Consider the following 14624-nt stretch of genomic DNA (forward strand, 5'->3'; position numbering starts at 1 on the left):
CCGGCCGGGGCGGGGAGACCAAGGGGTTCAGCTTCAGCGGACCTGGACACCCTCTCGGGTCACTTGGAAGCTCAGGAGCCGCCACTAGTGGCCTCGCCTACGTGCTGGGTGACCTTGGGAAAGTTGCTTCACTTCTCTGTGCCCCAGTTTCCTCTGCTGTAAAATGGGGATTAAAAAATACTTGCCCTCTCGCTCCCTCTTAGATTGTGAGCCATGTGGGACAGGAACTCTGTCTGATCTATTTGTACTGTGTCTATCCGGGGGTTTGGCATCTAATAAATACTTAATACCATGCTTATCGATTGTGATTATTATTACAGTGAACCTTAAGTGGGATGGGGTCCGTGTCCTACCTGATGGATTTGTATCTACCCCAGCGCTTGGAACAGTACTTAACACATAGTAAGCGCTAGGGCAAATCACACAGAAGCAGCGTGGCTCAGTAGGAAAGAGCCTGGGCTTTGGAGTCAGAGGTCATGGGTTCAAATCTCAGCTCTGCCAATTGTCAGCTGTGTGACTTCGGGCAAGCTGTGCGACTTCTCTGGGCCTCAGTTACCTCATCTGTAAAATGGGGATTGAGACTGTGAGCCCCATGAGGGACAACCTTATAATCTTGTAGCCTCCCCAGTGCTTAGAACAGTGCTTTGCACATAGTAAGCGCTTAATAAATGCCATTATTATTATTTAACTTCTCTGAGCCTCAGTTGCCTCAACTGTGAAATGGGGATTAAGACTGCAAGGCCCATGTGGGACATGGACTGTGTCCTACCTGATTAGTACAGTGCCTGACACACTGGCGCTTAACCGAGAAGCAGCATGGCTTAGTGTAAACAGTGTGGGCTTGGGAGTCAGAGGACGTGGGTTCTAATCCCGCCTCTGCCGCTTGTCTGCTGTGTGACCATGGGCAAGCCACTTAACTTCTCTGGGCCTCATTTACCTCATCTGTAAAATGGGGATTAAGACTGCGAACTACGCGTGGGACAATTTGATTACCTTATGTCTACCCCAGTTCTTAGGACAGTGCTTGGCAAATAGTAAGCGCTTAATAGATACCATAAAAAAAATGCCATTGAAAAAAATACCTCACGTAGAGGTTGATAATTTGGCGGCGCTAGGACCCGCCGGGAGCAGGGAATGGGGCGGTGCTAGGACCCGCCGGGGAGCGGGAGGGGAGCGGGGAATGGGGCGGCGCTAGGACCCGCCGGGGACCGGGAGGGCAGCGGGGAATGGGGCGGCGCTAGGACCCGCCGGGGACCGGGAGGGGAGCGGGGAATGGGGCTGTGCTAGGACCCGCCGGGGACCGGGAGGGGAGCGGGGAATGGGGCTGTGCTAGGACCCGCCGGGATCAGGGAATGTGGCGGCGCTAGGACCCGCTGGGAGAGGGCGGGGAGCAGGGAGTGGGGCGGCGCTAGGACCCGCCGGGAGAGGGCGGGAAGCAGGGAATGGGGCGGTGCTAGGACCCGCCGGGAGAGGCCGGGGACCGGGCGGGGAGCAGGGAATGTGGTTGCGCTAGGACCCGCTGGGAGAGGGCGGGAATCGGGGAATGTGGCGGCGCTAGGACCCGCTGGGAGAGGGCGGGAATCGGGGAATGTGGCGGCGCTAGGACCCGCTGGGAGAGGGCGGGAATCGGGGAATGGGGCGGTGCTAGGACCCGCCGGGAGAGGGCGGGAAGCAGGGAATGGGGCGGTGCTAGGACCCGCCGGGGAGAGGCCGGGGAGTAGGCAATCGGGCGGCGCTAGGACCCGCCGGGAGAGGGCGGGAAGCAGGGAATGGGCCGGCGCTAGGACCCGCCGGGGAGAGGCCGGGGAAAAGGCAATGGGGCGGTGCTAGGACCCGCCGGGAGCACGGAATGTGGCGGCGCTAGGACCCGGCGGGAGCAGGGAATGAGGCGGAGATAGGACCTGGCGGGGAGCAGGGAATGGGGCGGTGCTAGGACCCGCCGGGAGCAGGGAATGTGGCGGCGCTAGGACCTAGCGGGGAGCAGAGAATGGGGCGGTGCTAGGACCCGCCGGGAGAGGGCGGGAAGCGGGGAATGGGGCGGGGCTAGGACCTGGCGGGGAGCGGGGAATGAGGCGGCGCTAGGACCGCGCTCCGCCGGCAGTTCCCGAGCGTAGGCGGCTCGGCCCCCATGGAGCCGCGGACCGAGCGGCGGGCCGAGCCCCGCGCAGGGCCCGAGGCGGAGGCGGAGGCGGTGGAGGTGGAGGTTCCCGCCGGGCCGGTGCTGAGGTGGGGGCCGCCGGAGCTGGCGGGAGCCCCCCGACCCGCCGGGGGGGACGGGGACGGGGGAAGGGGGATGGGGAAGGGGACCCCCCCTTCCTCCCCCCCGCCGACCGTGTGTTTCCCCCCCGGCAGCGCCGCGGAGCTGTTGGCGAGCCGGGCCCGGCATCGGGATCGGGATCGGGATCGGGATCGGGCCGGGGATGGGGCCCGCGGCCAGAAGGACTTCCTCCCGGACGGGTCGGAGGCGCAGGGCGAGCGGCTGCGGCGCTGCCGGGCCCAGCACTGGAGGCTCCTGGCCCAGCACACGGTGCAGCGCCTGTACGGGAAACGGCGGGAAACGGCCCGGAGCGGGGGCACGGGGGGCCCCGACCCTCATCGGCATCCTCCTCATCATCATCATGGCATCATTGATTAAGCGCTTACTAGGTGCAAAGCACTGTTCTCAGCGCTGGGGAGGTTACAGAGTGATCGGGTTGTCCCACGGGGGGCTCACAGTCTTCATCCTGTATATATGTATATATGTTTATACATATTTATTACTCTATTTATTTTACTTGTACATGTCTATCCTATTTATTTTGTTAGTGTGTTTGGTTTTGTTCTCTGTCTCCCCCTTCTAGACTGTGAGCCCACTGTTGGGGAGGGACTGTCTCTAGGTGTTGCCAATTTGTACTTCCCAAGCGCTTAGTACAGCGCTCTGCATATAGCAAGCGCTCAATAAATACGATTGATGATGATGATGATCCCCATTTTACAGATGAGGGAACTGAGGCCCGGAGAAGTCAAGTGACTTGCCCAAAGTCACACATCATCATCATCATCATGGCATCATTTATTAAGCGCTTACTAGGTGCCACGCACTGTTCTCAGCGCTGGGGAGGTTACAGAGTGATCGGGTTGTCCCACGGGGGGCCCACAGTCTTCATCCCCATTTTCCAGATGAGGGAACTGAGGCCCAGTGAAGTGACTTGCCCGAAGTCACACATCATCATGGCATCATTTATTAAGCGCTTACTAGGTGCAAAGCACTGTTCTAAGCGCTGGGGAGGTTACGAAGTGATCAAGTTGTCCCACGGGGGCCTCACAGTCTTCATCCCCATTTTACAGAGGAGGGAACTGAGGCCCAGAGAAGTGAAGTGACTCGCCCAAAGCCACCCAGCTGACAAGTGGCGGAGGCGGGATTCGAACCCCTGACCTCTGACTCCAAAGCCCGGGCTCTTTCCACCGAGTCACGCGGCTTCTCTAACCCGCCCCCCCCCCCCCCCCCCCCCCCCCGCCACTTATCAGCTGTGTGACCTTGGGCAAGCCATTTCACATCTGTGGGCCTCAGTGGTCTCATCTGTAAAATGGGGATGAAGACTGTGAGCCCCACGTGGGACAACCTGATCACCTTGTATCACCCCAGCGCTTAGCACAGTGCGAGGCACATAGCAAGCGCTTAACAAATACTAAAATTATTATCTGCAAAATGCGGGTGAAGACCATGAGCCCCACGTGGGACAACCTGCTTACCCTGTACCTACCCCAGCGCTTAGAACAGTGCTTGGCACATAGTAAGCGCTTAACAAACACCAAAATTATTATTATCTGCAAAATGGGGGTGAAGACTATGAGCCCCACGTGGGACAACCTGCTTACCTTGTACCTACCCCAGCGCTTAGAACAGTGCTTGGCACATAGTAAGCGCTTAACAAACACCAAAATTATTATTATCTGCAAAATGGGGGTGAAGACTATGAGCCCCACGTGGGGCAACCTGCTTACCTTGTATCTACCCCAGTGCTTGGCACATAGTAAGCGCTTAACAAATACCAAAATTATTATTATCTGCAAAATGGGGGTGAAGACTATGAGCCCCATGTGGGGCAACCTGCTTACCTTGTATCTACCCCAGTGCTTGGCACATAGTGAGCACTTAACAAGTACCATTATCATTACTATTACCAAAAGGGGCCGGCCCAGGGGGGCGGGCAGCGATGGTGGGCTGCGGAGGGAGGCCCGAGGGGTTGGGTCCTGGACTTCCGAACCCCATTTGATCACCCCACCACCTCCTACTCCCCAGGGGCAGTTTGGTGATGGCCGAGTGGAGGCCCGAAGAGGATGTGGTGGAGCTGAAGTCGGCCGCCGTAAGTGTAATTGATTTATTCACGATGATAATGGCGTTTGGTAAGCGCTTACTATGTGCCAAGCACCACCCTAAGCGCTGGGATATTTACAAGGTAATCGGGCTGCCCCACGCGGGGCTCACAGTCTTCACCCCCGTTTTACAGATGAGGGAACTGAGGCCCAGAGAAGTGAAGCGAGTTGCCCAAAGTCACCCAGCTGACCAGTGGCGGAGGCGGGATTAGAACCCACAACCTGTGACTCCCAAGCCCGTGCTCTTTCCACTAAGCCACGCTGTTCTCCAATTTTACATATAATGCATGCTATAATTTAGTTGGATTGTCTGTCTCCCTCTCTGGATTATAAACTTCTGGGCAGGGAAGGTGTCCCTTTATTGTTATCCCATAATCATCAATCGTATTTATTGAGCACTTACTATGTGCAGAGCACTGTACTAAGCGCTTCGTACATAATGCTTAGTACAGTGCATCGCACGCAGTCAATACGACAATGAATGAATGAATGAGTGGCCCGGGATAGAGCCCCCGGCAGGGCAGGTGGGAGGTGGAGTTGGGTCAGCTCAAACATACTCTAAGGAGGAAAATCACATATTTAATCCCCCTAAACAGTTGCTTGCCCCCTTCCTCTGACCCCATGTTTTGTCCCGCCCGCGCAGGGTAAATTCTGGCAGACCATGGGTTTCTCGGAACAGGGCCGCCAGCGTCTGCACCCCGAAGAGGCCTTGTACTTGCTGGAATGTGTACGTAGGGGAGAGGGGCCCGGGGCCCCCCAAAGCCGGTGAGGGAGGAGCAGGGGGAGTTTGTCTTTCCCTCCTCCAGCCCCCCCCCCCCTTCTCATAATCGTAATAATTATGGTGTTTGTCAAGCGCTATCTGTTCTAAGCACTGGGGCAGATACGAGGTAATCAGGTTGTCCCATGTGGGGCTCACAGTCTTAATCCCCATTCTACAGATGAGGTGACCGAGGCCCAGAGAAGTGATTTGCCCAAGGTCTCACAGCAGAGAAGTGGCGGGGGCAGGATTAGAACTCACATCCTCCGACTCCCAAGCCTGTGCTCTTTCAATCAGTCAATCAATCGTATTTATTGAGTGCTTATTGTGTGCAGAGCACTGTACTAACGCTTGGGAAGTCCAAGTTGGCAACATATAGAGACGGTCCCTACCCAACAGTGGGCTCACAGTCTAAAAGGGGAGAGACAGAGAACAAAACCAAACATACTAACAAAATAAAATAAATAGAATAGATATGTACAAGTTAAATAAATAGAGTAATAGGCTCTTTCCACTAGGCTATGCTGCTTCCTTTCTCATGATGCCCAGAGGGGCTGGAGTTGGGTGGCAGGGATGGGGGGGGGGGGATCGGTTCTCTTCTTCCTTCTCTCCCACTCCCCTTCATCGGGGCCCACCTTGCAGCTCCGTCTTCTCTCCCACCTGCTCCTCCCGTGCACAGGGCTCCATCCAGTTGTTCTACAGGGACCTGCCCCTGTCCATCCAGGAAGCCTACGAGACCCTGCTGGCCCCTGGGCCAGCAAGCTTCTTGCAATACCAGGTACCATGCCATCGTGGGTTGGGGCCCACGGAGCACACTCCAACTGCCTGGATTCTGCCTAGCTGGGACACCAGTCCCGGCAGCCCCCTGCCCCGGGGCCGGAGCCATTTCCCCTCTCCCAACCTCCTCAGATGACCCCGAGCGATGGGGATTGACCGATCCGTTCTCTACGGGGTAAGGGAGGCCTGGCCAGAGGAATGGAAGTAGTGTCCGCGGGGCCTCGGTCAAAGTCACCCTTGGGGTGGAGCCAGGGAACGGAGCCGGCCAGGGGCTGGGTGAGGAAGACTGACCTCTCCGTTTCCTTTGGAGGTTTTTAGCCACCTGAAGAGACTGGGCTTCGTGGTGCGGCGATTCCAACCCAGGTAAAACCAGGCCCCTCCCTCTCTCCCTTTCCCATCTTCAATCCGAGCACCTTTCTGAGCCGAGCCGCGGGTCGGCAAGGCCTCCTCTTCCTCCTCCTCCTCGTCCCCCAACCCCACTCCCACTGCCCACCAGCACCGGGCCCAAATGGTGGAGTTCCAGGCTGAGGACCGGCCGCTCACAGCCCTCCTCTCCCCCGATCTGCAGTGCCGCCCTGTCCCCCTACGAGAGGCAGCTGAACCTGGGCGGAGGCGGCCAGAGTTCGGAGAAGCAGCGAAGCAAGAGGAAGAGGAGGAGGAGCTCCAGCCCTCAGTAAAATGCGGCGGAGCGGGGAGAGAGCATGGGAGTGATGGGGGCTCTAGTGGGCCAGGCCCCTGGCTTGGTCTTTGGAAGAGAGACGTCGCCCTTTGGGCACCCGGGATGTTCCCCTCCGCGGCCCAGGGCTGGCAGGGTGGGCTGGGGCAGCACCATCCTGCTCTGGGGACCAAACAGCCCGGGGTCTCGCTCTTCCACCAGGTCAGACGGCAGGAATCCCCAGGCCGTTGGCATCCTTTGCCCCAAAGTGGCTGGGACCCCCGCTGAAGTCCTTGAGGAAACGACGGCTCCACGCCCGGATGGTGCCAGCCCCGGGCAGAGCTGCCCTCAGGCAGAAAAGGAGAAGGGCGGGGACCCCCGGGAGACCTGTGGGGAGGGACCGAGGGGTCTCTCCCAACCCCGTGAGCCCCAAGGGCCGACGCCAGGGGACCGTGCTGGGGAGGACGCCTGCCCACCGAGCGGGCGCTTCCGGCAGATCCCCTTCCCGAACGTGGCTCCGGACTGCGCCCGCGCCCTCCTGCCGGCCCCCGCCTCGGAGCTGCTGCCCCCGCGCGTGGCTGGGCGTGAGGTGGACGTGGGCCCCTGGCGCCAGCGGCTGAACCAGCGGGAGGACAAGGGCTCCCGGCGGGAACGGCGGGAGCCGGCCGGCTGCTTCCGGAGCAGCGTCAACGCGGACCCTGAGGTGCGGCGCTGTCCCGGCTGGCGGGACTATAAGGCGCTGCTGCTGCGGAGGCAGCAGCTGCAGGCTGACCAGAGCCGTCCGCCTCACCTGTGGGAGCAGCCCATCACCCCTCTTTCGGAGCCAGGACGGGCAACCACCCCAGGTGATTGCCCAGGTGAAGGCCACCCTCCAGGAGGCCTTCCCAGACTGAGCCCCTTCCTTCCTCTCCCCCTCGTCCCCCTCTCCATCCCCCCCATCTTACCTCCTTCCCTTCCCCACAGCACCTGTATATACGTATATATGTTTGTACATATTTATTACTCTATTTATTTTACTTGTACATATCTATTCTATTCATTTTATTTTGTTAGTATGTTTGGTTTTGTCTCCCCCTTTTAGACTGTGAGCCCACTGTTGGGTAGGGACTGTCTCTATATTTTGCCAATTTGTACTTCCCAAGCGCTTAGTACAGTGCTCTGCACACAGTAAGCGCTCAATAAATACAATTGATGATGATGATGATGTCTGACCTCTAACGTAGCCCAGGCCATCCCTTCCCCCAGGGCTCGGACGTGGGCCAGGGTCGTAGGTTGTGGGCACTGCCCTGGATACTGGGGGCATAGGAGAGGCCTACCCGGGGTCACGTGGTATGAAGGGGGCAGCCAAACTAGCCAGCGTAGGAGGCTCAGAGGATCCCCCCAAACCCCAAGTCGCTAGACGACGCCCCGTTTACCTGCTTCTCGTCTCTCCCCCATCCCCAACCAGAAGCCGTCCTCCAGCAGATCGCTGTGCTGCGGCCCTCTCGCCTTGCTGACGGAGCAGCCCGGTGAGCGGGAATGTGGGTCGGGTGGTGGGGGCCGGGCGATGGGGAGAGGACCACAGAAGCGAGGGACGAGGCCCCTGCCCTCCGCGGACTGCCAGTCTCGGGCGGGAGCAGGCAGACGTAAATTTCTGGGGGTGGGGTGCCAGCACAGATGCCGAGAGGAGCAGCCAGGAGCAGGCCCGTTCCCGCTGGCCGGGGGCTACCCTGCTGGTCTCACGGGGTGGGGGGGGTTTTGCCGGCCAACAGGCTGGACAGCCCGCGGGACCTGGCGATCAGCTTTGACGTCTACCAGGCGGACGCCGTGGCCGGCTTCCGGAAGAACTCCCCAGGCCTGCCCTACGCTAGGATGTGTGTCTGCAGGTAGGAACAGACCCCGTTCTCTTACTGGCCGGGCCACTTACTCTGTACTTAAAGAGAAGCAGTGCAGCCTAGTGGAAAGACCCCGGGCCTGGGAGCCAGGGGACCTGAGTTCTCATCCAGGCTTATACCTGTGTGTATATATATATATATATATATATATACCTGTATATATGTATATATGTTTGTACATTTTTGTTATTTGTACATATTTGTTATTTGTTGTACATATTTGTACCTGTATACCTGTATATATACCTGTATATATATATATATATACCTGTATATATGTATATATGTTTGTACATATTTGTTATTTGTTGTACATATTTGTTACAAATAAATTTGTTATTTATTTTGCTTGTACATATCTATTCTATTTTGTTAGTATGTTTGGTTTTGTTGTCTGTCTCCCCCTTCTAGACTGTGAGCCCACTGTTGGGTAGGGACTGTCTCTAGATGTTGCCAACTTGTACTTCCCAAGCGCTTAGTACAGTGCTGTGCACACAGTAAGCGCTCAATAAATACGACTGATGGTGATGATCCAGGCTCTGCCACTAGCCTTGCTGTGTGCCCTGAAGGCAAGTCACCTCACTGGGCTTCAGTTTCCCCATCTGTAAAATGGAGTTTAATACCTGTCCGTTCATTCATTCATTCAATCGTATTTATTGAGCGCTTACTGTGTGCAGAGCACTGGACTAAGCGCTTGGGAAGTACAAGTTGGCAACATATAGAGACGGTCCCTACCCAACAGTGGGCTCACAGTCTAGAAGACTGTTCTCCCTCCTCCTTAGTCTGTCAAACCCTGGTAAGACAGGGACCGTGTCCAACCTGCCCTGAAATTTATTACATTGCTTGGCACCTGTATATATGTATATATGTTTGTACATATTTATTACTCTATTTATTTATTTATTTTACTTGTACATATCTATTCTATTTATTTTATTTTGTTAGTATGTTTGGGTTTGTTCTCTGTCTCCCCCTTTTAGACTGTGAGCCCATTGTTGGGCAGGGACTGTCCCTATATGTTGCCAATTTGTACTTCCCAAGCGCTTAGTACAGTGCTCTGCACATAGGAAGCGCTCAATAAATACGATTGATGATGATGATGACAACATACCTAATGCCACGATTATTCTATGGTAAGAGTAGAAGATACAAGGCCTGTCTTCCAGGAGCTTACGGTCTAAAGCATAGTGAACCTGGCGAGGGCTGGGTGAGGGGGGGGACAGAGAGAGGGGACCCCAGTGGGTGGAGTTGGCACCCCTCCGGCCCCAGGCTGAGGGGCCACTCTGTCACCGCCATCCCTCTGCAGCTTTGACGAGGCCCTCCCAGACCTGCGCGCCATCAAGCAGCTGTCTTACCAGAGCGGGAATGTGCCCTTGGTGTTCGCCGTGGTGGAGCACGGAGAAATCGCCTTCTACAGCTTCCGGGACTTCGCGCTGCCCACAGACCTGGCCCACTGACCGGACAGCCTTCCCGACTCACCGAGGGCCCCGCCAAACGGGATGCCTGTGCTCTGCCGGGGACCTTGCACCCAGGACAGCGCGGGAGAGGGTTGCCCAGGACCACCATTCTCCCTGGGCTTTGCTGCAGTGGACCCTGCCCACCGTTGCCCAGCGGGGGACTTTAACCCCTGCTCACCCAGGACCTTCCATTAGACTGGTGGCATGAGTCCTGGAGAGGGCTGCTTTGGGTCAGGGAGGAGATTAAAGCCACGAAACCACTTTCACACCCCTGCGGCTACCTGTGTGCCTCGGGGGGGTGGGTGGGCAGGCTGCCCAGGCCGGTAGCACCACCGCACCTTGATCACTGCCCCACGGTATGCCCTCTTTCTGGCACGGCCCAGAGCCGAGCTCCGTGACCCCGTCGGGCTCCCCTCCATCCAGCTCTTCTGGGCAGCTCGGCCTCTCCCCCCTACTCCCTAGACAAGCCGGCCGGAGTCGGGCTCGGCCTCAGCACCTCTGCACCTCTTGGCCCTCCATCTATCATCAATCGTATTTATTGAGCGCTTACTGTGTGCAGAGCACTGTACTAAGCGCTTGGGAAGTACAAATTGGCAACATACAGAGACAGTCCCTACCCACCAGTGGGCTCACAGTCTAAAAGACTATGCTCCAAAGAGAGGAGCTCGGCACAGAGCAACCTTCCACGGGGAGGGATCGGCGGTCCTGAGGACGGCCAAAGGGCCGACTCTCACTCCCGCCCCTCAGAAATGGGGAAGTTTTCCCCTTCCGGGGTCAGTGCTTAAGTGGAAATTCCACGGATGAGAAGCGAACAAGTCCCTGTTTTGCAGACCAGCTTCCGGGACTTCCAAGAATCAGCTGAAGGCTTTCTCTCATCCTGGATTTACTCCCTGATGGGGTGGTGGTTGGGGGTGGCTAGTCTTGGGAGAGGGGCTGCAGTTAACGAGGCAGTGGTATCTCCTGAGTCCCTACTGCAAGCAAATAAAGAGCCCAGGACCCGGAGTCAGAGGAGCTGGGTTCTCATCCATTCGTTCAATCGTATTTATTGAGCGCTTACTGTGTGCAGAGCACTGTACTAAGCACTTGGATAGTACAATTCATCATCATCAATCATTTATTGAGCGCTTACTATGTGCAGAGCACTGTACTAAGTGCTTGGGAAGTACAAATTGGCAACATAGAGACAGTCCCTACCCAACATTGGGCTCACAGTCTAAAACGGGGAGAAAGAGAACAAAACCATTCGGCAGCAGATAATAAAGGCATTTGTTAAGTGCTTACTATATGCAAAGCACTGTTCTAAGCGCTGGGGGGGATACGAGGTGATCAGATTGTCCCACGAGGGGCTCACAGTCTTAATCCCCATTTTACAGATGAGGTCACTGAGGCACAGAAAAGATACGAGACAATCCCTAGCCAACAACGGGCATGATTTCCAAACTGGGAGCAGAATGAATAAAGCAGCGTGGCTCAGTGGAAAGAGCCCGGGCTTTGGAGTCAGAGGTCATGGGTTCAAATCCCAGCTCTGCCAATTGTCAGCTGTGTGACTTTGGGCAAGTCATTTCATTCATTCAATCGTATTTATTGAGTGCTTACTGTGTGCACAGCACTGTACTACGTGCTTGGAAAGTACAATTCGGCAACAGATAATAAAGGCATTTGTTAAGCGCTTACTATGTGCAAAGCACTGTTCTAAGAGCTGGGGGGGATACGAGGTGATCAGGTTGTCCCATGAGGGACTCACAGTCTTAATCCCCATTTTACATGTTAAATGATTTGCCCTAGCGCTTACTATGTGTTAAGTACTGTTCCAAGCGCTGGGGTAGATACAAATCCAGCAGGTAGGACACAGACCCTGTCCCACTTAAGGTTCACTGTAATATTCATTCAATCGTATTTATTGAGCGCTTACTGTGTGCAGAGCACTGTACTAAGCGCTTGGGACGTACAAGTTGGCAACATATAGAGACGGTCCCTACCCAACAGTGGGCTCACAGTCTAGAAGACTCGATTTCACTTCTCTGTGCCTCAGTTCCCTCATCTGTAAAATGGGGATTAAGACTGTGAGCCCTCCGTGGGACAACCTGATCACCTTGTAACCTCCCCAGCGCTTAGAACAGTGCTTTGACAATAGTAAGCGCTTAATAAATGTCATTATTATTATAGTGAGCGGTTAATAAATGCTATCATCATTTTATTATTATAAAAGTTTATACCTGGGGGGCCGCTGCTGCTCCAGGAAGGCAGAGGGCCTGGCTGCCCGGAAGTTAGGGCTCGTTCTGTGGGGGAGCACCTGTAATAATAATAATGATGGCATTTATTAAGCGCTTACTATGTGCAAAGCACTGTTCTAAGCGCTGGGGAGGTTACAAGGTTCACCTCGTGGCTCAGTGGAAAGAGCCCGGGCTTTGGAGTCAGAGATCATAGGTTCGAATCCCGGCTCCGCCCCATGTCTGCTGTGTGACCTTGGGTAAGTCACTTAATTTCTCTGAGCCTCAGTGACCTCATCTGTAAAATGGGGGTTAAGACTGGGAGCCCCACATGGGACAACCTCATCATCATCATCATCAATCGTATTTATTGAGCGCTTACTATGTGCAGAGCACTGTACTAAGCGCTTGGGAAGTACAAACTGGCAACATATAGAGACAGTCCCTACCCAACAGTGGGCTCACAGTCTAAAAGACCTCATTACCTTGTTTCCCCTCCCCAGCGCTTAGAGCAGTGCTTTGCACATAGTAATAGCTTAACAAATGCCATCATTATTATTATTATTACAAGGTGATCAGGTTGTCCCACGGGGGGCTCACAGTCTTCATCCCCCTTTTACAGATGAGGTAACTGAGGCCCAGAGAAGTGAAGTGACTTGCCCAAAGTTACCCAGCTGACAATTAATTAATTAATTCATTCATTCATTCATTCAATCGCACTCACCGAGCGCTGTGTGGCCTGTAGTGAGCGCCCCCGCGGGAAGGGGCTGCTCGGAGCCGCCCAGGAAGTCCCCCCAGAGGCCCCACCAGGGGGACTACTTCCTTCCGCGCCCGCGGCGGAAGCGGTGGTGCGGCCCCCAGGTGCGACCAGGTGAGAGGGGAACTCATGAATATTCACATAAGCCCCGCCCCTCTGGCTCCTGGCGGCTCTCCGATTGGCTAGAGTGTCGTTTCCCTTCCCCCCCCCATCCCCCTTAGTCCTCAGCGCTCCGACTCATTCCGCGCGGCGCGCGCACGGGGAAGGGGGCGGGGCCGATTGGGCCCCTCTTTATTATTCACGAGGCCCCCCCCTGCGCTCGTTTATGTAAATAGGGGGCGCGCGCCCCGCCTCAGGAAGATGTGGGCGGTGCGTGCGCGCGGGGGGCGGGGCCGAGCGGGCCCTGCTTCATTATTATTCATGAGGCACCCCCTCGGGCGCGCTTATGTAAATAGGGGGCGCCCGCCCCGCCCCGCTGTGGAGGTAACCTGGAAGAAGTGGGAGGTGCGTGGGGGGGAGAGCAGGCCCCGCTTCATTATTATTCATGAGGCACCCCCTCGCGCATGCTTATGTAAATAGGGGGCGCCCGGCCCGCCCCGCTGTGGAGGTAACCTGGAAGGAGTGGGAGGTGCGAGCGGGGGGCGGGGCCGAGCGGGGTCTGCTTCATTATTATTCATGAGCTCCCCGCGCGCTTATGTAAATAGGGGACGCAAGCCCCGCCCCGCTGTGGAGGTAACCAGGAAGAAGTGGAAGGTGCGCGGCCGAGCGGGCCCTGCTTCATTATTATTCATGAGGCACCCCCCCGCGCGCGCGTTTATGTAAATAAGGGACGCCCGCCCCGCCCCGCTGTGGAGGTAACCTGGAAGAAGTGGGAGGTAAGCGGCGGAGCGAGCCCTGCTTCATTGTTATTCATGAGACCCCCCCCCCGCGCGCTTATGTACATAGGGGACGCGCGCCCCGCTCCCCCCCGTGGAGGTAACCAGGAAAAAGTGGGAGGTGCGCGCGCGGGCCCTGCTTCATTATTCATAAGGCCCCCCCAGCGAGAGTTTATGTAAATAGGGGGGCGTGCGGGGGGCGGGGGGCGGGGCCGAGCGGGCCCTGCGTCATTATTATTCATGAAACACCCCCCTCCCCCTCGCGCTTATGTAAATAGGGGACTCCCGCCCCGCCTTGCCGTGGAGGTAACCAGGAAGAAGTGGGAGGTGCGCGCTAGGGCCCAGCTTCATTATTCATAAGGTCGCCCCAGCGCGAGTTTATGTAAATAGGGTTGGAGAGCGGGGCCTAGCGGGCCCTGCTTCATTATTATTCATGAAACACCCCCCCTGGCGCGTCTGTGTAAGTAGGGGACGCCCGCCCCGCCCCGGAGGTAACCAGGAAGAAGTGGGAGGTGCGCGGCCGAGCGGGCCCTGCTTCATTATTCATAAGAACCCCCCAGCGCGAGTTTACGTAAATAGGGGGGCGAGCGGGGGGAGGGGGCGGGGCCGAGCGGGACCTGCTTCATTATTATTCATGAAACACCCCCCCGGCGCGTCTGTGTAAATAGGGGACGCCCGCCCCGCCCCGCCCCGCCCCGCCCCGGAGGTAACCAGGAAGAAGTGGGAGGTGCGCGCGCGCGGGCCCAGCTTCATTATCCATAAGCACCCCCCAGCGCGAGTTTATGTAAATAGGGGCGCGCGCCCCGCCCCGCCCCACTGTGGAGGTAACCAGGAAGAAGTGGGAGGTGCGCATGCGGGCCCAGCTTCATTATTCATAAGCCCCCCCCCCAGCGCGAGTTTATGTAA

At 56.7% G+C, this 14624-nt stretch overlaps 1 protein-coding gene across 1 annotated transcript; it reads left to right on the forward strand.

The window, feature by feature from the left end:
* The first annotated feature begins 2128 nt into the window (after positions 1-2128).
* On the forward strand, positions 2129-10142 carry TSEN54 (tRNA splicing endonuclease subunit 54). Its single transcript, XM_038741914.1, has 11 exons — positions 2129-2226; positions 2353-2538; positions 4283-4346; positions 5000-5083; positions 5793-5891; positions 6201-6253; positions 6459-6563; positions 6768-7390; positions 7993-8053; positions 8297-8410; positions 9726-10142. Exons 1-11 carry the CDS (start codon positions 2129-2131, stop codon positions 9874-9876), a joined length of 1638 nt encoding a protein of 545 aa, XP_038597842.1. The 3' UTR covers positions 9877-10142.
* The last annotated feature ends 4482 nt before the right edge of the window (positions 10143-14624 follow it).

Source organism: Tachyglossus aculeatus, unplaced genomic scaffold (assembly GCF_015852505.1).
Source record: "Tachyglossus aculeatus isolate mTacAcu1 unplaced genomic scaffold, mTacAcu1.pri SUPER_34, whole genome shotgun sequence".
Classification (NCBI taxonomy): domain Eukaryota; kingdom Metazoa; phylum Chordata; class Mammalia; order Monotremata; family Tachyglossidae; genus Tachyglossus; species Tachyglossus aculeatus.

Excerpts from the sequence above, each read along its gene's own strand:
- TSEN54 (XM_038741914.1), top strand. The coding sequence starts at position 2,129 with ATGGAGCCGCGGACCGAGCGGCGGGCCGAGCCCCGCGCAGGGCCCGAG. Across the intron at positions 8,054-8,296 it reads CTTGCTGACGGAGCAGCCCG|GCTGGACAGCCCGCGGGACC; the intron begins GTGAGCGGGAAT and ends GCCGGCCAACAG. Across the intron at positions 8,411-9,725 it reads GCTAGGATGTGTGTCTGCAG|CTTTGACGAGGCCCTCCCAG; the intron begins GTAGGAACAGAC and ends ATCCCTCTGCAG.